Here is a 27317-nt window from a genome sequence, read left to right as displayed (position 1 = left end):
AACCCATGGAACAAAGGTTGCCTTCAGAAGTTGTGGGAGCTTCATCATCCTTGGAAGCTTTCAAGAAGAGACTGGACTGCCATCTGTCAGAAATGATGTAGGGTCTCCTGCTTGGGTGGGGGTTTGAATTAGATAACCTTTAAGGTCCCTTCCAACTCTGGTAATCTGAGAAAAAAATATTAGAGGGCCACCAAAAGTGGCTGCAGCTTTTCCTAGACTTCAGACAAAGGACTTGGCAGCATTGGTTAAAAAGAAAAATTAGGAGGACTTGCATCGCCCGTCAGTGCTTTCTCATCAAAATACTAGAAATCTAAGCCCAGCTAAAGTCGAAGCTGCTTCTGACTTCTCATAATCTCCACATCTCAAAGACCTGGAAAAAAAAATGTGCATCCCAGATCTGTCGACTGTTTTGCATTTATAAGGATGGAATAGAATGCAAAGTTAACCCTGGGATGGAGGAAAGAATCTGTCCGCTTAGGCTGCCTGCTGGTTTTAATTAGCTCCAACTTTATACGAGCCGAGCCGAGAACTTCAGAGATCTGTCCTGAGTTTGGGAAGGTCCCACTTTTTGAAGTTTGGGGAAGGAGGGGGAGGAGGAGAATTTGTTTCTTCTGTGGGTTACATTGAGTGGATAATGGGAACCAGCTGAAGGATCTTCCTGTTGATGTCGGCTGGTTCCCTGCCAAGAGAGAGGTGAAAGTTCAGACATAGCTCATGTTGCCAAAGTTTGCTCTCGGAGAAAAACTGAGGCATATGTCTCCCTGTGTGGGCATGCATATATGTCTGTTAATAGTTTCTCATTAAGGGCTTCTCTGTTGTCCGTTGAAATGTTACAGTATTGGTTTGTTATATAAAAGATATAAGATTATCTTTTATGTACACTGAGAGCTTATGCACCAAAGAAAAGTTGCTTGTGTGTCCAATCATACTTGGCCAATAAAGAATTATATTCTAGTCTAGAATATAATTATTTTAGTCTAGTTTAGCCTGGTCTCCTTCCTTCTTCTCTTCTCTTCTCTTCTCTTCTCTTCTCTTCTCTTCTCTTCTCTTCTCTTCTCTTCCCTTCTCTTCCCTTCCCTTCCCTTCCCTTCCCTTCCCTTCTCTTCTCTCCTCTCCTCTCCTCTCCTATCTTATCCTATCCAATTCTAGAGCCCAACAGAATCCTACATTTAAAAAAATTGAAGAAATCCCATGAAAGCGAATAATTTAATGGGGGTTGGGAGTGGAGACACAACTCAATATTAGCATCCATCCCTGTCCCAAAGGTGCTTTTCAAGAAGCAACTGGATTGAAGAAGCTTCTTGGATGAGAAGCAAAATGTCTCCAAAGAAAAACCAGAATGTCCAGTTGCCTCTTGAAAAAAGCACTTTTGGGGACAACCATCACCTGGACAACCAGGTGGGACAACCATCACCTAGATGACTGAGAATCTCCATAGACATCCTTCCCTGTGTTAATGTTTTCCAGTGTCAAGTGTTGGGACAAACCAACCAAAGTGACATCCAAGCTGGATTTACAGAGAACAGGTCTACCAGTAGCCAGTGACCATGGCTGTAGAATGGCTATGTCAGGTCCACCATTGTACTCTGGTGTCCTGCCTTCATGCTGAGGGGGGGAGGGGATGCATATTTTTGATTTTTCCTCTGATGCTGTTAGGAATTAGGCAGGGGAAATGTCTTCGGAGGCAGGACTTCCCAGCCGATTTTGGCAGGTTCCAAGGCCATTGTGCCCTGAGTGTGAACTGTTATCTGCCCGGCACCTCAGTGTTCTCAAAACATTTTCTGGCATTGCATTGGCTGCTGGTGGGCTGGTCAGAGGGGTTGGGATTGGGAAACTGAAAGAATTCCTTTATGCTTTGTGTGGGAACCTCAGACTCTGCCCCACTTTCTCTCAGTTTCTCTCCGTAAAAGTTCTTTTGATTCAATCCAATGGATTTGAGAATCTTGCTTTCCTGAGGGGTTGACTGGGGCAGGTTTGACATGCCACCAGCATCTTCTATGTTAAACAAATTTTAATTGAGGCATGGGGTGGGAGAAGAATTCGTCATCTTCCATCCTTTTTGAAAGACTCAGAATCATCTCTTGAAACAGGTTGCCCGAACGTCACGATTCTTCTTAGCTTCTCAATGTTCTTCTTCTCAAGTCAGAAGTCATATCTGGAAACCATCGTGCCTTTGTATTCCCTGGGATGCTGAGTCCGATAATAATGCGCTTGCTTCCAATTAATGCTTAGACTCTACTGGTGTGCCCCAGTCAATTGGTTTGAGAACTATGGTGTCTCCGCTTGTTGCACAGAAAATAAGAGAGGAATGACTGATGACAGAGGACTCATTTTCTCTGGAGGAACTTTCCTGGATAGCCAATAGCAATTCCAAGATGGCAACCTCGGGTCACAGTCTCTGTTTCTAATTAAAATGAGTACTCTCTCTCTCTCTCTCACCCTCCCTCTCTCTCCTTTTAAGCTGCCTTCGAGCTATTAATTCTGTGGAGTAATCCATTAATGGCTATGGCCCTAATTGAAAGGAAACATAAAATGTGTTGCCATTAAGGAAAGAGAAAAAAAGAAGAAGGAAGGAAGGAGTAACAGTATCTTCTTGAAGTCCCTTCTTTAATTAGCTGGCCGAACACAAGGAAACAATGTCTGAAAGGAACAGTCCTGACAGCAGAAAGACTGGAAGAAGGTGGCTCCAATTAAGAAAACATTTGCATTATTTTCAAACTCCACCATCACTGATGGAAAGGCATGACCTAATTCATTTGCATAAGCTTGGAACAATAGTAAAAAAAAAATACTTGAGAGGGAAAGAGTTATGAAGTGGCCGTTGGATGTCCTTAATTAATTATAGGTGGCATAGTATTGTTCCTGATCACAAGGACGTAACTGAGATGCTTGGAAGCGGAAATGACAAGCGCAAGCAACCAGTTCCACATGTAAAAAGATTCAAGTTGGCTACTTTATTTTATATTGCCTATAGTACGAGTATCTCTTAAGGCTGCTCTCCTTCCCTTGGGAATAAACAGAGAAGGTTCCATGAAACCTTCTGAGGCTCAGTCTTAGGCCTTTTGTGACTGCACAAAGACTCAATTCATGGCATGCTTGATTTCTTCTCCTTGCCCAGTTGGGAGTTTCCCAAGAACATCCAATGTCCAAGGAGTAGCAACTTGCTTATGGCATTTTTTCAGAGGGCATCCATTACCTTCCAGCAGTTTTGCCCTGTAGAGTATGGATTGGTTCATATGCAAGGAAACAAGACTTTTGAAGTCTTTAATGCACAGATTGGCACCTTGCTGCTGGTTGATTTGCATAATATATAGGATTTTAATTGTATCAGACAGGTCATTGTCATTTGATGTCGTCGTCGTCTTCTCCTTCTTCCTCTCCTCCTCCTCCATCATCTAGAAAGAGTGCAGAGAAGAGCAACAAAGATGATTAGGGGGCCCGAGGATAAACCATATAAAGAATGGTTGCTGGAAGTGGATATGTCTAGTCTTATGAAAAGAAGGACTAGGGGTGACATGAAATCAATGTTTTGATATCTCAGGGGCTGCCACAAAGAAGATGGTGGTCAAGCTATTCTCCAAAGCACCTGAGGGCAAGACAAGAAGCAACTGATGGAAACTCATCAAGGAGGGAAGCAACTAAGGAGGAATTTCCTGACAGTGAGATCAATTAACTAGTGGCACAACTTCCCTCCAGAAGTTGTAAATGCTCCAACGCTGGATATTTTTAAGAAGAGATTAGATAACCATTTGTTTGAAGTAGTGTAGGGTTTCCTCTGCCTAAGCAGGGGGTTGGATCTCCAGGGTCCCTTCCAACTCTGTTATTCTATCCTATCTTATCCTATCCTATCCTATCCTATCCTATTCTACCTCCTCTCCTACCTGATTTACTAAGAAGGATGAGGTGGAAATCAAACAAATGGGATAAAAGTAAAGATCCAAGAATGGAGTGTCCATGCCTGGACCTTCTCCAGCAAGGAAAATGCACTGGACAGATAGCTAAACGGATTCTTCAAAGAGTGAATGGCACAAATTGATTTAATGTCTGCCTGTGACAAAACAGTTGGCTTGATGTATCTGTTCCATGGAGTTTCTGGTCCTTTTTTACCCTCTTCTTCATACTCCAGATTCTTGACATGCCCTTTGATCTTGCCCACCTGTCTGTTTCTCTGCCTCCCAGCTAATTCTTAGAAACAATATGAGACGGGCTGGAGGGATGCTTGTGATAAAAAATAAATCAGGGTATCTCTGTTGGCGACCTTACAGAAACTGCTTCTCAGTGGAGGCTGGCCCCGAAAGTCAGTGAAGTTGATCTTTAAAATATAATAATGATCTCTTATCTTTGGAGGCCAGTTTGATGGGTTGACTGATCTTGGTGGAAGTAACAGATGTTTTGAAAAGAGTTCAGAACCATGACAACCTCAAAAGGGGAGAGCATTTTTCAACGTCTAATTTGAATTCTCTCCTGGTGCATCTCTTTTGGATTTTATCCCAGACTAGGCAGGAAATTACACGATGCAAAACGAGATGGGATTGATCAGGATCTTCTCCCACAGTTCTGTAGCTCCAGCCTGATTATTCTTTTCAAGAGGTGAATTTTGAGGATGAGACACCCAAATGCATGGACAGATGCACTTTGAGATATTTGTTTCTGCTAGATCTCATTGCCTCAAAGGGAATGGCTGAGAATGTGGTGGAAGAATTAATTTTATTCCAAAAACTATTGATTTTGTGTTCTAAAAAAGCTCCTGAGATGTCACTGAAGTGCTTTTGCAAAAGGCAGTTGGACTTTCTGATGGAAAATGGAAGAAAGTCCAGTTGTCTTTTGGAAAAGCTTCTTTGGAATAACCATGACCTGGATGATTAAGAATCTCTATAGACATTAAGCTCATGGGATGTTGAGCAAAATTTGGTTGGGAGGCAGGCTGGAATCAAGATCAATTCACTTGTCTTCTGGTGGATAATTGTCTGGGGTTCAACTCTTCACATGCTCAATAGAGAGAATGTTTAGTTCTAGACTACTGAATCTATGGCCTCAGGACTATCTACTGTATCCTCCGCAGGATGTCCCTTGGAGAATTAATCCTTCAAATGTTAACTACAGATGGTGCTCTGCAGTGTGATTAAAGGACAATCTCATTATGAGCCACGGTGTGGTTATGTGGCACAGTGGTTGGAGTGCAGTACTGCAGACTACTTCTGCTGACTGTCGGCTGCCTGCAATTTGGCAGTTTGAATCTCACCAGGCTTAAGGTTGACTCAGCCTTCCAACCTTCCGAGGTGGGTAAAATGGGGACCCAGATTGTTGGGGGCAAGAGGCTGACTCTGCAAACTGCTTAGAGAGGGGCTGAAAAGCACTGTGAAGTGGTATATAAGTCTAAGTGCTATTGCTATTCCTTTTCTCTCTCCTTCCTTCCTTCCTTCCTTCCTTCCTTCCTTCCTTCCTTCCTTCCTTCCTTCCTTCCTTCCTTCCTTCCATCCATCCATCCATCCATCCATCCATCCATCCATCCATCCATCCATCCATGGGCACAGTGGTTAGAATGCAGTCTTGCCAGCAGTTCTGACCGGCTCATGGTTGACTCAGCTTCCATCCTTCCAAGGTGGAAAAAATGAAGACTCAGATTGTTGGGAGCAAACCACTTGGAGAGGGCTGCAAAGTACTGTGAAGCAGTATATAAGTCTAAGTGCTATTGCTAGTAGCCCTGGGCTACAACACATGCACTGGTCTTCAACACGTGCACTGTGTCACTGCGGGATACCCCCACAGCTCTATTTCGGCGAGTTTCTCTGCCGAAACATGTGTACCGAAATGCCTTTTTTTTTTTTTAACTATGGTGTGACTGAGATGGAAATGGAGATGGAACAAAGGAGGACAGAGATGGGGATTCACAATAATTTACTCGTCGATTAGATTTTCTTTTCATTGGCAGGCTCTTACCCTGCTCCGTGTTTTCTTGACTTGTGCTGTTATTATGTTTTGGTTTTTTTTAATAAATTGCGTTTTGGGGATTTTAATAGCACTTTGCTCATTTGGAAAGAAATGAATTCTACCCTCGCCTTCTTCGGTATGAATTATAGATGAAGATGCATCACCTTAAATAACCATTTGGAAGTTATGGCTCTCCTTGCCGTCTTCTCCTCTGTGCCTCATCGGGGGTGGGGTGGGAGAGGAAGAAAAAGAAGGATGACTTTTTATAGTTTTCCATCTCGTAGCATCCCACTAAGTCTCATTCTCACAGGAAGGCAGATGGCACGGACATGTTTGCAAAGCATTGCCTAGGTAGAATTTTAATGAAGTTGCCATCTTGTTGAGGGTCGGTGTAAGAAACTTAGTGTTTGCAACCTACCCCGTGGTTTCTCAACCTTGGCCGCTTGAAGATAGGTGGACTTCAACTCCCAGAATTCCCCAGCCAGCCATGAAACACTGCTCTAGACTAGACTGTACATCCTATTTATGCTTGGTATTTCACATGCTAAAATTCTAATGTTAAAGGAAGTATCTACAGCTGACTTGAACCAAGCTCCTTGTAGTGAGATGGGTGGCAAGTAAATTTAATAAATAAATAAATGGAACCCAACTGAGCCCCAAGTAATAATAAAGTAGACTGCAGGTGTATATGTATATATTACAGATTACAGATTTACAGAGTTGGAAGGGACCTTGTAGGTCGTCTAGTCCAATCCTCCGCCCAAGCAGACCCGACACCATTTTTGACAGATGTCAGTCCAGTCTCTTCTCAAAAGCTTCCAGTGATGAAGCTCTCACAACTTCTGAAGGCAACTTCTGTTCCATGGGTTGATTGTTCTGATGGTCAGAAAATTTATCCTTATTTCTAGGTTGAATCTCTCCTTGTTCAGTTTCCATCCATTATTCCTTGTCTGGCCTTCAGGTGCTTTGGAAAATAGCTTGACCCCCTTCCTCCTCTCTGGGGCAGCCCCTCAAATATTGGAAGGCTGCTCTCATGTCTCCCCTGGTCCTTCTCTTCCCTAGACTAGCCAGGCCCAGTTCCTGTAACCATTCTTCATATGATTTAGTCTCCAGCCCCCTAATGGTTGCACTTCTCTGCACTCTTTCTAGAGTCTCAACATCTTTTTATAATGTGGTGACCCAAACTGGATGCAGTACTCTAGGTGTGGTCTTACTAAGGCTTTATAGTGTGGTATTAGTACCTCTCTTGATCTTGATTGTATCCCTCTGTTAATGCAATATAGGATTGCATTGGCTTTTTTGGCTGCCGCCACATACTATTGGCTCATATTTAGCTGGTTGTCCACTAAGACTCCAAGATCCCTCTCAGAGTTACTGCTATTAAGCCTGGTTTCACCCAGTCTATATGTGTACTTTTGGTTTTTCCTGCCTAAGTGTAGGACATTACTTTTCTCTACATTTAATTTTCATTTTGTTCAAGTCAGGGCCCAGTAACATCTTCCAGGGTGTTAGCTATTCCTGCCAGCTTAGTATCATCTGCAAATTTGGTAAGTTCCCCTTCTATTCCCTCATTTAAGTCATTTATGAAGATATTGTAGAGTACCAAATCTTAATAGCATGGGAGTGATGGAGGAAAATGTCACAATAGTTGTGGTTTTAAGAGTGAAAAAGAGGTCCTTCTAACTACAGAGGATTGGAGCAAGCTATAGCCTGGTCCTTAGGTTGCCCGGTGACAGTACCATGTAGACCTTTTGGTTGGCTTTTAGAACTTGACCTTCTTCCTCCAAAGGTCCTCATTGGGATGGAATGAACCATTTTTGTGACCTCTTTATTTGTACAGTAGCTGGCTTTTTACGACTTGTAACTTGGGGGCTGTTCTCCTCCATAGTCATCCCATGCCCATCTGGCTTACTGTTGTTCAAAACCCTGCTTATCTTCTGGCCAAAAACATAGCAAGGCCAACCTACCACATGCACACCTAAGCTCTGTTTGGTTTCATTATCCAAACAAACAATACACAAAGGATTAAGATATTCTAGAGTCTCAACATCTTTTTTATAGTGTGGTGACCAAAACTGGATGCAGGATTCTAGGTGTGGTCTTACTAAGGCTTTATAGAGTGTTAAATTAGTTGTTAACGCTTTCCCCAGCAGGATCTTAGGAGTCATTGTTTGGTTGATGGTGAGATGGATTATCTCTTCTTGTTCCTTCCATTCAACTCTTCTCTTTGGAATATTCTCGAAAGAAGAGGGTATATCTCTTTGACCACTTCAAGCTACAGGATAAATCTCAGGATAAAGTTTGAAAATGTCTTGCACCGAGCGTGGGGAAAGTAGCTGTGATGCTCATGAGGTGCTTCACAGCAGGTGAAAAGAGAATGTGATAGATCTCAACTTTGTATCAATGTATATCTCTTTTTGTGACCTGAATTTTCAATAGGTCTGCCAGTTCTTCCTTTTGTCTTGATAGCATATTCTTTGTCAAGATCTTTGTCTTATCTTTATTTATTTTCAAACCAGCCACCTTTCCATATGTCTCTATCTTTTCTATCAATTTTGATGCTGTTTCTAGTGGGTCTTCTAAAATAAAAACCAGATCATCTGCAAATGCTTGCAACTTAAATTCTTCCTTTTTAATTTTCATCCCTTTTATATTCTTCTCATCTCTAATATTTCTATTTAGCACTTCCATAAGTTAACACAAACAACAGAGGTGACAGTGGGCACCCTTGTCTTGTTCCTTTTCTTATATCAATAGAGTCTGTCAGTTCTCCCTCTATCATTACCTTTGCCATTTGCTTATGATATATAGCTTCTATTGCTTGAATAAATTTTCTAGCAAAGCCCATCTGTTCCAGCAGTAACAACATGAATCGCCAATTCACCTTATCAAATGCCTTCTGTGCATCTAGAAATATCAAAGCCATTTGTTTTTCAGGATGTGCCTCGTAATATTCCAAAGTGTTCAAGATTACTCTCATATTGTCTTTAATTTGTCTCTTTGGCAGAAATCCATTTTGATCAGGATGAATAAAATTATTTAAGTATTTTTTAAGTCTTTCTGCCAATATTGAAGCAAAAATTTTATAATCTGCATTTAGTAGGGAAATAGGTCTATAGTTCTTGATTTGTAATGGATCGGCCTCCTCTTTTGGAACAAGTGTAATATAAGCTTCTGACCATGATTTAGGTATCCTCTTCTTTAACATAACTTCATTCATAATTTCTAGCAATGGAAGATTCAACGATTCTTGTAATGTTTTGTAAAATTCTGTAAAATAAGATCAAGTACTTGGGGATATACTTAACAGCAAGATGCAGTACACTAAAAGAAAATAATTATATTAAACTTAAACAGCAGATAGCGCTAGATTTGGCGAAATGGGAAAATTTACAACTGTCATTAATAGGGAGAATATCAACAATCAAGATGAATATATTACGCAGAATTTTATATTTGTTTCAAACAATTCCAATTAGGCTTGGAAAAGACTATTTTGAAGATTTAAATAAAATTGTGTTGACATTTATATGGCAAGGTAAGAAAGCGAGAATAAAGTTAAAACTTTTGCACGATGCTAGAATAAGAGGAGGATTTGGTTTGCCTAATTGGGAGTTGTATTACCAAGCTACAAATTTGATGTGGGTTAAGAAATGGATAACATTAAGAAATACTAGATTGTTGACATTAGAAGGACATGGTCTGTTGTTGGGGTGGCATGCTTTTCTATGGTATAAAGGAACTAAAACACAGGGGTATTTTAGAAGACATTATATACGGGAGTCTCTGTGGTTAAACTGGGAGAAGATTAAAAGACAATGTTATTTGAAAATTCCAGTCTGGCTATCGACTATTGAAGCATTTTCTTATCCTATAATATACAAAAAGGAACAAACAGTTAGATATGGTGAAATATTGAATGAAAAGGGTGAACTTAAATCTATACAAAAACTAGAGGAACAAGGTATAAAGATGAATTGGTTTTCATATGCGCAATTACATTCAAGGTATGATCAAGATTCTAAAACGGAAGGTTTCTTTGATAAACTGATTGATTTAGATAAGATTTTGACAGGTACTGATGAAAAGGTGATTAAAAAATTGTATGGATATTTATTAGAAATTAAACTAGAAGAAGAACAAGTTAAAGAAATTATGATTGCTTGGGGGAAGAATTTTGGATATGGGATTGATCTAGAGAAATGGCAAAAATTGTGGTCTCCAAATTATAAAATGACAATGTCAACAGCATATAAAGAAAATTTGTATAAGATGTTTCACAGGTGGCATTTTCCCCTGACAAGAATAGCAAGAATGTTCAAGAATAAATCCGAAAAATGTTGGAAATGTCATCAGACACCTGGCTCATATTACCATATGTGGTAGACTTGTGCGGATGCTAAAAAATACTGGACTAAAATCCACACGTGGTTGGAAAAAATGACAAAAAAAAAAACATATAGATTTGAAACCGGAGATATTTTTATTGGGAATTTTACCTGAAATATATAGTAAAGATTTGGAATGCCTGATTGTAAATGTATTAACAGCAGCTAGGATTATATTTGCTAAAAACTGGAAAAATGAGAAAATACCATCACAGGAGGAAATTATTAAGAAAATATTGGAATGTGCTGAAATGAGCAGATTGACATTTGAAATTAGAGAACAGGATGATAAACAATTTTATAAAGTTTGGGATCTATTCTATCAATGGTTAGACAATAAAGTATAGTAACAAAATATGTAGACTTTTAGAAAATACTAAATATATAAAGATGTATTCTTTTCTTATTATATCTACAAAATGATTTTAGGATAGATTTGGGATGATAATATGAATTGTCACAAAACAAATTAAGTAAAATATGATTATTTCCTAAAGCATGAATGAATAAAAGTATAGTCAAATGATTGATTAATAATGATACCAATGTATTTAATATTGGATTGAAAATACGAGATCATATACAATGTAATTGTAATTGAAGACTACGAAATGGAAGCACAAAACAATTTGTAAACCAACCGACACACTGTATGTATATATATGGAAGATGGCCTGATGTTTTTATGTTTTGTTTGTTTATGTTTATTGTAAAAACCAATAAAAATTATATGTATGTATATATGTATGTATGTATCATATATATATATATATATATATATATATATATATATATATATATATATATATATATATATATATATATATATATATATATATATATATATATATATATATATATATATATATATATATATATATATATATATATATATATATATATATATGTATGTTTAAGTTTAAGTTACTACTGTTTGGTACCTAACAAATTTAATTCCCCCCCCCTTTTTTTTCTATAATAGTGGCCATGGGACGTGTTGTCTTTGACAGTGTTCAGAAATTTTCATCTTTATCAGCGTATCTACCTGTAAAGTATCAGATCTCCGGCACTGAGTCTTCATTTTTCCTTAGAGAAGCCAACCATGAATTCATGAAAAACTCAAGTTTACAATCTCGTGTGGAAACCTTCTTTACCTACAAAACTAAGAAGAGGCCCGTTGTCAGTGTTAGCTATGGACCATTCTTGGTGGAACATGATGTCCCTCAGGATCTGCTGTTGACTCCCAATGCTTTTGGGTCCACCAACAAGTTTACATTCAACTGGAGGCTGAAAACCTATATCATGAGTGAAAAAATCTACTTGACGAGGCCCAAAGTCCAAATTCTCTTCTACATCGTGGGGAGAGATTGGGATGACTACAGCATGTCTGAACAGCTTCCCTGCATGCATGTTTTTGCCTTCTGGGAAACTTTGGGAGTGCGGGGTAGCTGCAGGCTGAAAGGAGACCTGGGATTATGTGTGGCAAGTCTAGATCTTCAGCCAACTTGGTTTAACCCACCCACAGTTGTCACTGGCCGTAAGAAAGTGGTTGATCGGTCTGATGGGATCTTGGCAGAGCTTTATTATGCAATCCACCCTGGGGGTGAAAATGGGGAGTGTAGCACGGAAGACCTACGAAAGGGTAATGCAATCCGTCCAGGAAAAGAAGGGGCAGGAGAAAGGATGTCCCACTTACAACGCATTGGGTCTATCAGCCTCCACCAGGCACCAGAGACCTCTCAGCTGACTGAGTTGTGGTTGGACAGCGACATTGTCATCCAGCTGCCGTTGAAGCCCGTCAAGCAGGGAGAAGTTGTGACCGCTTCCGTGACAGTTACCAACAATATCACAGTGGATCAATTTATTCTCAGGTATGCATGCTTTCTTGATCCATCGACTTGTGTTCTCTCATTGTGGCGTACCCTCTTTTGTATGGGGTGGGGTGTTTATTCCTTCACTATCCTTTCCATCTGGTGCTACTAAATCTCTTTGGAAGTTTCTAGATGTTTGGGATGCGGTGTGTCAGCCTTCAAGATCTTCTGCTACTGCTTTGCATCTTTTGGCTGCCATAAGTAACAGGGGGAGGAGGGGGGAATTGTCTGGGAAGAGAGCTGGAGGTGTTACATTCTTGTGTTGTGTAAATGAGGAGTGGGGGGGGGAGTATAAATTCCTGCTTTTAGGTTTCTATTTCTCGCTTAGCTTTCTTTCCTTTGCGCAGCTGCAAATCTTTATCAAAATATGCCAAGGTCAACAGACAGAGGCCTCATCACCACCTGAAGATGTCCACATGATCATATCCAGAACTTTTAATTGGAAGAATCTTTTGAACTTTGGGGGGTGGGAACAATTCCATCACTTTGTATATGTGGTCTGCGCGCCTAATTTCTCAGATTCAGAATTTTACCTGATGCTACCATTTCATTTTTCAGTAAAAGAATTCTTTTCTCTAATCTATGGAGTCTAAGTATTTCTTTCTTGGATTTTGAATGGAGCACAGACTGACACGGTGGCTCAGTGGCTAAGACGCTGAGCTTGTCGATCAGAAAGGTCGGCAGTTCAGCGGTTCGAATCCCTAGCGCCATGTAATGGAGTGAGCTCCCATTACTTGTCCCAGCTTCTGCTAATCTAGCAGTTCAAAAGCACGTAAAAATGCAAGTAGAAAAATAGGGACCTCTTTGGTGGGCAGGTAAGAATATTTCATGCGCCTTTGACGTTGAGTCCTGCCGGCCACATGACCACGGAGATGTCTTCGGACAGCGCTGGCTCTTCGGCTTTGTAACGGAGATGAGCACCGCCCCCTAGAGCCAGAAACGACTAGCATGTATGTGCGAGGGGAACCTTTACCTTTAGAAGTTTGGAAGTTTAAAAAGTTTCTTCTTTCGAAACCCTACGTTTCTCTTAACATGAAAGGAGCTTGGAAGTCAAGGTTCTAAAATCTGTAACCTGGGAGGACACTGGGTTGGGAAGTCTTAACTTTGAGGCTTCCAGATTTGAATCTGCAAAGATCTTGACAGGCTTCAAGCATCTTTGGGTGAGTTGACACAATATGAATTTCCAATTACTTCTTTTCCAGTGCGCATCCAACCTTCCTTGGAAATGTAGTCAAACAGCAAGCACCTCTCTTTTTATTTATAGCTAATGATAAAGCTACATTATGGGATATTTGCTTTACATTTCTCCTTTTCAAACCTAAGAAGATTTATATCATGGACATATGGTCATTTATTATTCAGAAATCTCATATATCTTTGATTACCCGAGCTGGAAAAAAAATTGATGGAGCTCTTCTTACGTTGTGTGAAGTCTTCATTATTCACACTTTGCTATTCAGTATAAAAGAAAGGCATTGTGAAACATTGAAGCTTAGCTAGAATTGTTGGATGCAATCATCAAAATATCTCTTTGGATTATCCCAATGGTTTGGAGGTTGGGGTTTGGGGTTTTTGTTTTGTTTTTTGCCAGAATTCCTGAAAGAATAACTCTTTACAGGCTTCTCAAGACAATGTCTGGTAACTTGAATCCAACTTAAGGAAAAAGAGACATTCCAATGGCGAATGAAGGCAAAGGTTTAGTCTTCGAGCTTTTGGACTGGCACTAGAGTCCTAACTGGAAACAGAAATTTTGTGCTAAAGAACTCAAAAACATTAACGTAAATTTAAATCCCATAAAGACGCATTCAAAAGAAAACAATCTCTCCCTGATTGCTAGTCACATGATTGACTACGATAGTTCAATAGAAGGGAAATGAAAGCTAACAAGTGGTGAACTGTATCTGGTGTTCTCAATAAACCCTATAGTATCTTAAACTTGGCTAAATGTATCTAAATAATGTTAGAACGTTAAGACTCAATGTGATATATGTATTCATCTGTTGTAAAAGAAAAAAAAGTAACTAGTTCTGACTTACATAATTCAAGCATGAGTTGTTTCCTTGGCCTTCAAGATTCCGGGACTGGTGCTGGAGTCCAACTTCTCTCTCACCAAAATGTGTGTTTTGGGCTATTCTATGCATAGTATTTATGTGGCACCTGTGTTGCTTTTTAGTTGTTGATTGGAATGTTGATGGCAAGCTAAAGTCATTGGCTGTTGTTTCCTTGTGTTACTAAGTCCAAGTCCTGAGTACCTGATATGCTGCTGGTAAGTTAGCATTCCTGTTGAGTAACCAGGGGCTCATTTCCCACACTTCAATTATTTCCCTGGCTATTTTTGTATCTACTCGGCCAACAATCTTAGTAGAGCTGAAAAATCAGATGTATGTTCTTGATTGTTGCAGTGAGTTTGGGGTCTCGTCATCTGACCACTCATTTGTGTTCTTGCAATCTGGGGGTTAGCTTCCTCCCTGTCTACATAGTCATAGGGGCAATCCATGCAGGGGATCTGATAGATTACATTAAAAGTACCTCCTGTTGTAGCTCACCAGTGGCCAGCGGAGCTGGCAGCAGATTCGAACACTGAGGAGGTTGGGGAAGAACATGGGCCAGTCCTGGAGTCTGGGGAAGGCTCTGACAAGCGCTCTGTGTCGGAGGCAGAGATGGGGCCAGGGCCGTCTGACAGTTATCAGCTGACTTCGGAGTCAGACATCAGTGAGGCAGAAGAACAGCTGGAGCCTGTTCCCAGTGTGCGCATGCACAGAGCTGCCAGAAGAAGGGAACAGCTGAGGAACAAGGGTCAACTTGGGAGAAAAGCCACAGGTGGATGGTGAATGGGCCCTCCCATAGGGAATAAAAGAGGAGCAAAAGGGGAGTGGGGTTTTGCAGGAGACAATTAAGTTCATTTGGGTGAAGATCTGTTCCTCTTCAGCAGAAGTATTGTCTGCTACAGAGTGGCATCTGAAAGACACTAGCCTGGCAATGATAAAGGTTTGTAATTTTGAAATCTCATGAAAGTCTGTTGGCCAGGACTTTGCTGGAGAGGAATTCTCTTTAACCTAAATAAAAGGGGTTTTATCGGGATGAGGAGTCGGCTTTGTGCTGTTGGAGAAGCCTAGGTCAGAACACCTCCCACCCTCAAGTGATCTTTCACTGACTGCCCCAACATGTACAGAGAAGGCAGCACACAGTTTTTGTTTTGGCTCCGATTCCTGAGCCTGCGTTGTTAGAGGAGGAGGACTCGGAAGATGAGGAGGAGGAATTGGGAATGCCTTCCTCCCCAGGACCTTCCTCTTCGGCAGTGCCTTCCTCCCTGATGATGCCTCAGGTTTCAGCAGATAGCCGAGAGGGACAGCCTGAGACTAATCAGGAGGAGGAGGGCATATCGGAGCAGCCTCTGGCAGGGGATCAAGTGGACGAATGTTGGCTTGATCCTAGGCAGCGTCGCAGGAAGAGGTGTGAGCTGCAACGTAGGAGGCGTGGGCGAATCAGAGAGTGAGCTGAGTCATTGAGACACACCCCACAGGGGATAAAAGTGGGTGTGTTTTCTCTGGAAACTCTGTACGGGACAAAGTTTTACTTTTCTGTCAGGCTTCGGTGTGTTTTGTTTCTTGTGGTCTGCATTGGAAGCTTTAGTGATTAATTCTTCTGGTTATCTTGTCGGACTTGGCAGGCAGCGTTTGTTCTACTGCCGAGAACATTGTCCGTATAAAGGAATTAACTCTGTAAATACTAAATCTTCTTGCTTGCCTGTATTTGTCGGAGTTTGGACTTTTCATCTTCCTTGGAAAGGTGAGACATAACAAGTTTTTGTTTTGCATGAAATTACAAACAGCATCAATATTCCAGATGCATCTATTCACTTGATGCATCAACTAGCTGGCGGGGGTAGATTTTAAGGAACGCTCGTAGGCTAAACTCACAAAATAAAAAAGGAGGGATGAAGTTCTTCTGGCCCATTAGAAATCTTCAGGTGTTTCTTCAATTGCTTCCAGTCAAAGAGGTCTCCTCCTTCCCCAGCCCCTTGTTTTGAGAGGCCATCCTTTGGAAAGGTTCAGGGTTGTTGAAATGGACAATTGAATTACCCATCAGGAGCTGGCAAGTTGACTGCAAGACAATGGATAATTAGCCAGGATATTAAATCATCAGATTGTCAGGGCAAGAAAGGCTAAATGTGGCTAGCAAAGCTATTAGGCAGATTGAGGCATGGAAGCTAATGAGTATTGACTGAGCAGCTGGATTTGACAGAAGAGCATGACGCTCAAAATGTCAAGGCTGAACAAGATTGAAACATAATCCAGGAGATGGCAACCAATCAATTAGCAGTCTAGGACAACTTTGTGGATTCCATAATAACCCACTGCCTGTCTTGTTTTGTGGGGTCAGCTTTTGTCCCGCCACCCTCGAGGTGTCACACTGCACAAAAAATTTGTGCAGTCACTTGTCTGGAATGGTATAGGACAGGGTCTCCTGCTTGATCGGAGGGTTGGACTAGAAGACCTCCAAGGTCCCTTCCAGCTCTATTCTGAACTGAACTGTGTATATCTAGTCTGGTGAAAAGAAGGACTAGGGGAGACATACATGATAGCAGTGTTCCGATATCTCAGGGGCTGCCACAAAGAGGACGGAGGGGGTCAACCTATTTTCCAAAGTACCTGAAGGCTGGGACAAGAAGCAACGGGTGGAAATTAATCAAGGAGAGAAGCAACCTGAAATTAAGGAGAAATTTCCTGACAGTCAGAACAATTAATCAGTGGAACAACTTCCCTCCAGAAGTTATGGGTGTGCTTCATCAGATATGGTTATGTCTAAAAATATTTGGAATATGTGGAAAAGCACCAGAAAGCAGGACAAAAAAAGCAATGGATGGAAATTAATGAAGGAGAGAAGCAACCTAGAATAAGGAGAAATTTCCTGATTGTTAGGATAATTAATCAATGGAACAGCTGGGTGCTCCATCATTCAAGGTCTTTAAGAAAAGACTGGACCAGCAGTGGGATCCTATCTGTTCCACTACCGGTTCCAAGGTAGTGGATTCCAAGGTAGGTCCTTGTTTGACTCCCTCCTACCAGCCTGGCTAGCAGTTTCCCAAGAGACTTCCCCCATACATAAGAAAAACAGTCTGTTTCATGTACACCCTCGTGGTTTTCATCGAGTATATTTTTGACCACATCTGTGGACAGCTCTGCCTGTTCCCCTTCTAAGCCACTGTACCTAGTTCCAGCCAAGTCTTAGAAAGAAATTGCACATAACTGGGTTTATTAAAGGGCGATGTGCCACCGTGTAAGGCTTGGCAATGTTCCCGCATCCCTTTGCAACAATGGTGCCATTAATCCTACGCGGCGAGGCCTCCCTGTGTTAAGGAAATATTTATGGGGTCTTCAGAGATCATAAAAATGAGCCTGGATAAAAATGTGCTTTGCCAGGCAACACTCGGACAGATTAGGGGACATACGGTTTGCAGGAGTTAGGTGTTCACATACACAGACACTCTAATACACTCTCGCTTTTTATGTGTCTTCTTTCGTCCATCCATCACGTTTCTCCAAAGCAGCAAGAGAGGTCAGCCAAGAAGCTTAAATGCATTAAAAAAAAAAAAAAACGTTCCATGGAGTTTGCAGCGTGTCAGGAAGGGAACAAAAAGTCAAGTTGTTTCGAGAAGATGAACTTGGCAAGGAAATCATTATGTACTTGGTATTGAGTAATCAGAGGCAAAGAGTCATAGAATCCTAGGGCTTGGAAGCAGCGGTGGTATTCTACCGGTTTGGCCCCAGTTCGAGTGAACCAGTAGTTAAAAAAAAAAATGCTACCAGTTTGGCCGAATCTGCATTCCAATGATCAGCTGTGCCACACGATTTAGATTAGCTAGAAAGCAGGAAATCATTGGATGTCTCGCTTTCTAGCTAATCTAAATCACATGGCAAAGCTGATTCCCCCTCCCCGCCCTTGCTGTTGTACTTACCTGAGGCCCTGTAGGTAAAAAACGGGGCACGGGGTGGGGGGTGTGCTGCGAAAGGGGAAAAAAAACACAACATAGCCGTGCCCACCGAGTCACATGATCACCTGGCCATGCCCCCCTAACCACGCCCACAGAACCAGTAGTAAAAAAAATTTGAATCCCACCACTGGCTGGAAGGGACCTTACAGGTCTTCTAGTCCAACTCCCTACCCAGTTCCCAGATAGGAATCCTTATATAAAATAACAGAGTTGGAAAGGACCATGGAGGTCTTCTAGTCCAACCCCCTTCCTAGGCAAGACACCCTACACCACTTCAGACAAATAATTGTCCAATATCTTCTTCAAAACCTCCAGTGATGGAGCAACCACAACTTCTGGTGGCAAGCTGTTCCACTGGTTAATTGTCCTCACTGTTTGGAAGTTTCTCCTTAGTTCTAAGTTGCTTCTCTCCTTGCTTCTCTTCTTGATTAACCCTAACCCATTGCTTCTGTCCTGTCTTCAGATGCTTTGGAGAATAGTTTGACTCCTTCTTCTTTGTGGTGGCCCCTCAAATATTGGAGCATTGCTATCATGTCACCCTTAGGCCTTGTTTTCATTAGATTAGACCTACCCAATTCTTGCAACCTTTCTTTGTATGTTTTAGCCTCCAGTCCCCTAATCATCTTTGTTGCTCTTCTCTGCACTCCTTCTAACATCTCAACATCTTTTTTACATCCTGGCGACCAAAACTGGATGCAGTATTCCAAGTGTGGCCTTACATATCATCCCAGACAAACGGTTGTCCAATCTTTTCTGAAACCCCTTGTTGATAGTGATAGAGCAGCCACAACTCCAGAAGGCAAACTGTTCCATTGATTCATCCTCTCTGTCAGGGAATTCCTCCTTATTTCCAGTTTGATTCCTTCCCTCGGGTGCTATGAGAATAAATGTCCTCATGTGTCATCTTTGGCCTTGGATATCCAAAGGGCTGGTTGAACATCATCCTTGAATATCAAAACAACAGGTGCCTTCAGAACAATTTGGGATATTGGCCAATATTCACTCACTTATTGGTCACTTGGACAAATTGTTCATTGATAGATTTATCTCCCTTGCTTTAAGTATGCATCTGTAGCGGTGTATAATTTTTGGATTGAGAGTCACCCTTGGCTCTATTATTGTACATTCTGCAAAAATAGGTTGGTAAAGTTAGAATTAAAACATTCGTTTCAAATGGAGTTAATATGATTTACTCCAGATCTATTCATTATTTTTTCCCTTCTGTCACAGTCAAAGGTTTTCTAGAAATTTCCAATTATGAACTCCTATTTAGTAGTAGTATTAATGAGGTTGGTTTTGTGTGGTGGCCTAGAGGGGGAGCTCTCACCCCACAGTTAGGAGGCTGTGAGTTCGATCCTAGGTAGAGGCAGATATTTCTCTCTCTAGGCACAATGAGAATGTATCTGCTGAACAAAACTCTGCATTGGCGACAGGAAGGGCATCTGGCCATTAAAACACTGTGCTATCTACATTCAGTTGCCCAGACTCTGCCCCACAAGGGATTATGGGATCTTAAAAGGAGATGATGATGATGATGATGATTAATGAGGTTGGTTAAGCCAAGTTGACCCATCAAACTTTGAAACAAGCCGTTAGCAACACAAAATTCTTTCTGTCTCTTTTAAACATTGTTTACAATGTTGAATGTATGTTTATTCCTCCAATACATAGAGGGATTCCAATCAGTTCCATATCTACCAACATATCTTCTGACATGACAGAGATGATTCAGAAGGAGAGAGTGGATCCCAGATGCAATAAGAAGGAATGTCTTCAAAAGGCGATCAAGTTGGTGGAGACATCAAAAAAGCTTCCCAAAAGGTCTTAGATTAAAGCAAAATGCAGTGTCCATTTTTTGGCCAAGTTCTCCAAATGCAGTACAACCTTCCAAGCTGAAGAACTCACAAGGCAAGAGGACCGACAAAAATGCTGAAAAACAAGGGAGATGTAAAGTGACATCAGTGTCTGATGCCAGACCTGTTTCAGCATTTTTTGGTAGGCTTGATAAAATATGAAATCCTTGACCTGATTTCTTCTTGGCTCTTCATTCAACATGGCCTCTGAGAATTTTAAGATAATGTAAATATAAATAAAAGATGTCATGGTCAGTTTACTACGCTCGGGGCACCTGAAAGGGTTCCTAGCAAAAGTGAATTCAGCCCTCGGAGCTGAAGATGATATTTTATCAGTAAATATGTCTGTGTTTGGACAACAAAGCTCATTTTTGAGATTATGGGCATCGCTGTGGAAGAAATGAATTCTCTCTTTTCAATCAGCTGCCAGTCTTCCTTAATGCAGAAATATTGAAAAAACAGAACCAGCGTCTTTTGGGAAATGCACAATATTAAGAAAAGAAAAACACTAGTTTTGATATGAGCACATCAAAAAGGGTCTGCAAGAATCTGAAACATTGGGCTGGTCTCCATTTTTAGAGGGGTTAGCAAAACATTTCCTAGGAGGGAGGTCTTCTTTTCTGCACATCCTCCTTATGGAGGATTCTCCCACTCAAAGTAAGATTAGCTCCACCTCTGGAAGTCAAGATCTGGTTATCTCATCAGGCCCCAAAAAGGGAACTGGGGAGATCTTGAGATGGCTTCATTATTGCTGTTAACATCCATTCCCTCTTATGCCTTGTGATTTGTTAATTGTTTTTTGAATAATGGATACCGTAATTTAAAATGTTTATTGCTTTTATCGCTTTGTTGTAAGCTGCCCAGAGATCTCAACTGAGATGGGCAATAATATACATTGGATGGATGCATGGATGCATGGACAGAGAGATTGGAGAGATGATAGATAATAGATAGATTGATATAGATAGATAGATAGATAGATAGATAGATAGATAGATAGATAGAAAGAGAGAGAGAGAGAGAGAGAGAGAGAGAGAGAGAGAGAGAGAGAGAGATAGATAAATTATTAATACAGAGATAGGTAGAATCATGATATAAAAAGATTGATAGAGGATAGATGGATGGATGGATGGATGGATGGATGGATGGATGTATAGAGATGAATGGATGCATAGATAGAGATGGATGGATGGGTAGATGGATGGATGGATGGATGGATAGATAGATAGAATCATAAAGATAATGATTGGTAGTTAGATGATAAATGATTGAGAAAGAGAAAGGTAGAATCATAGAATCATATAAATAGATAAAAGATGGATAGATGATGGATAGATTGACAGATAGATAGATAGATAGATAGATAATTAGATAGATCGAGATAGATAGATGGATGGATAGATAGATAGATAGATGGATGGATGGATAGATAGATAGATAGATAGATAGATAGATAGATAGATAGATAGATAGATAGATAGATAGAATCATAAAGATAATGATTGGTAGTTAGATGGGAAATGATTGAGAAAGAGAACGGTAGAATCATAGAAGCATATAATAGATAAAAGATTGATAGATGATGGACAGATGGATGGACGGACAGACAGACAGACAGACAGACAGACAGACAGACAGTCATAGAATCATAAAGATAGGACAGATAGCGATGGATGGATGGATGGGTGATTGAGAGAGAGATTGTTACATAAGAGAGATACACAGACACATTAAATAGGTGGCAATTATTCTGCAAGCCTTTCTTGATGATGTGATGAGTACAAAGCACAAGCAATTACACATGTGTGTGTGTGTGCGCGCGCACACACGCACTGCACATCTTTATCATCAAACTGTCCAGTGCCAGTGTGTTTAATCAAAGCAAAAAATAGAAATCCTCATTAAGTGGTTGACACTTAATTATAGCCCGGGGTGAAACTCCATGATTAGTAATCATTGCATCAGTTTAATCAACAGCTGATAATGAGAGTTGAATTTTTGTTATTGTCAATGTTCTCCTCATAATGAATAAACATGACCGAGGTTTTCCTTTCATTATTTTTATTGGCATTCTTAATTGGCTGCCTCCATTGCAGCTGGTTTGAGAAGGAGGATGGGAGTTTCTATCATGGCTAGAAGTCAGAACCATGGTAGATTCTTCATGCATAGCATGGTATTAAAAGCAGTGAACTTTGCACAGGGTGGTCAGATTGTGTCAGTTGTTCCCAGGAAGATCGAAGATCACATGGGAGATGGAACTTCTAACCATTTCACCAATGACTTCCTTTAGGTTTCTTCTCTCTTTAGGAAGGATGAACCATGAAAGTGATAAACCCAGATTTGTTTGGAGCCATTGGGGAGATCTCAGGGTGTCTCCTCCTTTTCCTTCTCCCTCTCCTTCTTCTCTCATTTCCTTCTCTCCTCCCTCTCCTTCTCCCTCTCCCTCTCCTTCTTCTCCTTCTCCCATTCCTTCTCCCCCTCTCTCTCCATCTCCTCCTCCTTCTCCCTCTCCTCCTCCTCCTCCCTCTCTGTCTCCTTCTTCTCCTTCTCCCACTCCCTCTTCTTCTCCTTTTCCCTCTCTCTCTCTCCACCTCCTTCTCCCTCTCCTTCTTCTCCTTCTCCTCCTTTTCCTTCTTCTCTCCTTTCCTTCTCTCCTCCCTCTCCCTCTCCTTCTCCCCTCCTTCTCCCCCTCTCTCCTTCTCCCACTCCTTCTCCTCCCCTTCCTCCCTCTCTATCTCCTTCTCCCCTCCTTCTCCTCCTCCTTTTCCTTCTCCTCTCCTTTCCTTCTCTCCTCCCTCTCCCTCTCCTTTTTCTCCCTCTCCTTCTCCTCTTCCTTCTCCCTCTCCCTCTCCTTCTTTCCTTCTCTCCTCCCTCTCCCTCTCCCTCTTCTTCTCCTTTTTCTCCTTCTCTCTTTCTCCTCCTCCTCCTCCTCCTTCTCCTCCACAGCTTTATCCTACACTTGGCCTACTTAAGACCACTCATGTTCCCAATCTTTGCTTCTTAATTTTTTTTCTTCCAATTTAGGCCTATCTTTAAAAACGTTGCTTCCTCCTTTCCACCATCACCACCAATTCTGGACTCAGAATGAACCTCTTCTGCCCAGCTCGGATGAGTGGCAGGTCTCAGTGGGGTTGAGGGTGTGACGCTTGAAGCCCATCCTGCTCTTTTGTTAGCTACCTTGTGAAGCCTTGGAAGTTAATTGACTGAGCATCATGCTTGACATTCAAGCACTTTCTGCTTGGCGAGAAGTGGGAGAGAAGGAACTGACTCACAAGCAGCACTTTGGTGTTTGTGATGGTAATTAGACCGGTCCGAAAGTGATGCTCATAGAAGGAGAGAAAATTCTGACATCCGAGTAAAGGAAATTACAATCTCTTTTAGGCACTGCATTCCCTTATGGGTTATTATGGTGAATTTCTGAATTATACCTGTGACCCCCTTGAGAAGGCCAGTTGGATAAAATTGGTGCATCAGGAGATAACTGGGTAACTGGGTAACACTAAAACTTCAAAGTGGCGTCTTTTGGTTAATCTCCATGCTTTTTTAAAAGCTGCCGTATGGGAAGGTGAGCTTTCCGCACTGCAGTAACTCATGCAACACAACGCAACGCAATGCAATGCACACACACCCTCCTATCTTTATTAGGGCATATATAAGAGTTGATTTTACCCATTCGGAAAGCTCGTTTGGCAATGCCCTACAAACTAGACAAACTACTGGGACTGTCAAATTCCCATTGTAGTCAATGGCATGGAGTCAATTTCTCGATTTCTGCTCAGTGATACCCGAAGCATTTTGGACTTGTCTCCAGAAGTTGCAAGTGCTCCAACACTGGAGGTTTTTAAGAATTGCCATCTGTCTGAAATGGTATAAGGGTCTTTTTTTAAAGATGAATAGAGTTGGAAGGGACCTTGTAGGTCATCTAATCCAACCTCCCACCCAAGCAGGAGACCTACACCATTTATAAAAGATGGCAGCCCAGTCTCTTCTTGAAAGCTTCCAGTGATGAAGCTCTCACAACCTCTGAAGGCAACTTCTGTTCCATGGGTTGATTATTCTCATTGTCAGAAAATTTCTCCTTATTTCCAGGTTGAATCTCTCCTTGGTCAGTTTCCATCCATTGTTCCTTTTCTGGCCTTTGTGTGCTTTGGAAAATAGCTTGACCCCCTCCTCCTCTCTGTGGCAGCCCCTCTAATATTGGAAGACTGCTAGCCTGTCTCCCCTGGTCCTTCTCTTCCCTGACTAACCAGGCCCAGTTCCTGCAACCGTTCATCGTATGTTTTAGCCTCCAGTCCCCCTCATCATCCTGGTTGCTCTTCTCTGCACTCTTTCTAGAGTCTCAATGTCATTTTTATAGTGTGGTGACCAAAACTGGATGCAGTATTCTAGGAGTGGCCTTAACTAAGGTTGGACTAGAAGACCTCCAAGGTCCCTTCCAACTCTGTTATTCTGTAAAAAATAATAATAATAATAAGCTGGGATTCTACCCCTGAGAAAATCCGAACCCACAGTGAGATTCCCAGCTGAAGTGGCCTCCTTCAAACTCATAGAATTCAAGATGATCCCCCAAAATTTGTAGATTTGTACCTCCAAACAAACAACATGGGATGGAGATAGAGTTAGATGGCCTTGTTTATTTTAGACCAGCTTAGAAATTACGGTGGGCGGTTCATCCCTCTTGGAAGTCACCTGATTGTGGAGGAACATTTTAGAGCGGTAAAAAAAACGTGTATTTTCAATACTGCCAGTCACATTGTGCCTTGTCAATGTCCGGGCGTTTTGGTCTTTGGCTCAAAACAAAGGAAATTTGTAAGAATGCACTGAATTCCCTCAGATTTCACCTCAGAAACAAAGCACTGAATCATCTCCCCTGAGCATCTTGGCCTTCTAAGCTTAGTTTTTCAAACGGCTTCACGGTTGTCAAAGCCGCTCTGAGGGAGAGACGGGTTCGCGACCAAGTGATCCGGTCTTCTGATGATCCTTTGTACTTCAAGGGATGTTTTTTACAGAGTGCTCTAGAGATCTGCAGGGTGGGCTACTTGCGGCTGTCTTTTGAAACTGGCCCTTGGTCATTGTCATGAAATCTTTTCTGCTCCTTCCAGTTCCTTGCTTTCACCCGAGGCTCGCTTAGGCGAGGAAGGAATATCGCCTGGAGGTTATCCCGAGCAGCACTTAGCTTGGGGTGCAACTCTTAAGGATGCTGATAAAAAATGCAATTGAGGTAAAGATAAAAGTTCCCTTCGCACGTGCGTGCTAGTCGTTTCTGGCTCTAGCGGGGTGGTGTTCATCTCCGTTACAAAGCCGAAGAGCCAGTGCTGTCTGAAGACGTCTCTGGGGTCATGTGGCCGGCAGGACTAAACACCTTTGAAGGCACACAGAGCGCTGTTACCTTCCCACCAAAGGGGTCCCTATTTTCCTACTTGCATTTTTTACACGCTTTCTAACTGCTAGGTTGGCAGAAGCCGGGACAAGTAACAGGAGCTCACTCCATTATGCGGCACCAGGGATTCGAACCGCCGAACTGCCGACCTTTCTGATCGACAAAGCTCAGCGTCTTAGCCACTGAGCCACCGCAATTGATGTAGAGGACTGAATTTTACCTGAGATAAGATGTGAAGAGGGAAGTCGTTCATGGGGTAAACTCAACCCTGTGCCTTCAAAAGTTGTGGGAGTTTTATCCCTGGAAGACTTCAAGAAGATATTGGACTGCCATCTGTCAGAAATGGTGTAGGGTCTCCTGCTTGAGTTGTGGGGGTTGGACTAGATGACTTACAAGGTCCCTTTCCAACTCTGTTAATCTGTTAATCTTCTGCTCCCTGCTGAGGGAAGATATATATATGATGAGGTCTCCAAATACTGCACAATGTTGATTTCTGGTTGATCCAAAAAATTATACCCTAAACTGGAATTATTTTGCATTTTTCTGCCTTTCCACAAGATTGAAACAAATGGGGTCCTTGGTTGCTCTTTGAACTGGGTTGTTTTCTTTGCAGACATTTCATGTCCCAACTAGGTAACACCATCAATGCTAGAGGAGAGTGGGGTTTTGCTCTGTGTTGATACGCAAGTGATTTGACTTATTCAGTGTTGGTGGGAATGTTCTTGCTGGTTCCTTGATTAGGCTGTTGTTGACTGTTCGATTGCTTGTCTGAATTCAAACGTTCTTGATTATGGCAGGGTGTCTTGGGTGTATAAACAGAGAACAAATCCCACTCCGTTCTAGCACTGATGATTATCCAGTTGGGTTATTAAATGTCTGCAAAAAAAACCACCAAGCTCAGAGAGCATCAAGGATCATAATCCTCCTCCTCCTCTCCCTCCTGATCCTCCTCTCCACAAACCTCACTGTCTTCTAGCACTGATGGTGTTATCCAGTTGGGTTATGAAATGTCTGCAAGAAAACCACCAAGCTCAGAGAACAGCAAAGACCCCCATGCATTTCAATCTTGTGAAAAGGCAGATAAATGCAAAATAAATCTGGTTTAGATATAATTTCTTGGATAAACCAGAAATCAACACTGTGTAGCCTTTGGAGACATATTCCTCCTCCTCCTCCTGATCCTCCTCTCCACAAACCTCACTCTCTTCGAGCACTGATGATGTTACCTAGCTGGTCATGAAATGTCTGCAAGAAAACTATCCAGCCCAGAGAGCAGCAAAGATCCCACAGTCATCCTCTTCCTCCTCCCCACCTCAAACCTCACTCTCTTCTAGCACTGATGATGTTACCTAGCTGGTCATGAAATGTCTGCAAGAAAACTATCCAGCTCAGAGAGCAGCAAAGATCCCACAGTCGTCGTCCTCCTCTTCCTCCTCCTCCTCCTCCTTCAAACCTCACTCTCTTCTAGCACTGATGATGTTACCTAGCTGGGTCATCAAACGTCTGCAATAAACCTCCCAACTCAGAGATTGCCAAGCCCGCCCCCATTCTTCCACTCCACAAACCTCACTCCCCTCCAGCACAGTTGCCGGTTGCGAGCCTTAAGGCTCCCTGTGTCCCAGGGATTTCCTCCGAGGTCTTCTGATACTCCTAGCTGCCTTGAAGCTGCAAGCTTCCTATTTACTCTCCTGCTGGCCTCGGAACATGCAACCACAAGCCAGGAAAGAATCGGGAGTCCCCAACTGGTGCGGAAGCGGCAGGTGGAAATTCTGTATTAAGAGCTTGAGTGCAATAAGAAAGCACTTAGAGACTCCCATTATATCTCCTGCCATCTTTCATTTGAGCAGCGGTTTTATTTTCTCCTCGGAGAGTTTCACACAGTGCGGAAATGGTCCTGGC

General features: G+C 41.9%; 1 protein-coding gene across 2 annotated transcripts in view; it reads left to right on the top strand.

The window, feature by feature from the left end:
* LOC113425103 (transmembrane protein 132C-like) overlaps positions 1-27317 on the top strand; it is a 150746-nt gene that overhangs the window by 50416 nt on the left and 73013 nt on the right. For both annotated transcript variants that reach the window (XM_087942978.1, XM_087942979.1), the window contains exon 2: positions 11302-12190. In XM_087942978.1, the coding sequence (XP_087799104.1) occupies positions 11302-12190 (889 nt within the window). The remainder of the gene's footprint in view (positions 1-11301; positions 12191-27317) is intronic.

This window comes from Notechis scutatus, chromosome 13 (genome assembly GCF_049901735.1).
Source record: "Notechis scutatus isolate UNSWTSFEM ecotype Mainland chromosome 13, rNotScu1.2, whole genome shotgun sequence".
Classification (NCBI taxonomy): domain Eukaryota; kingdom Metazoa; phylum Chordata; class Lepidosauria; order Squamata; family Elapidae; genus Notechis; species Notechis scutatus.
This window is presented reverse-complemented; position numbering and strand designations above follow the sequence as displayed.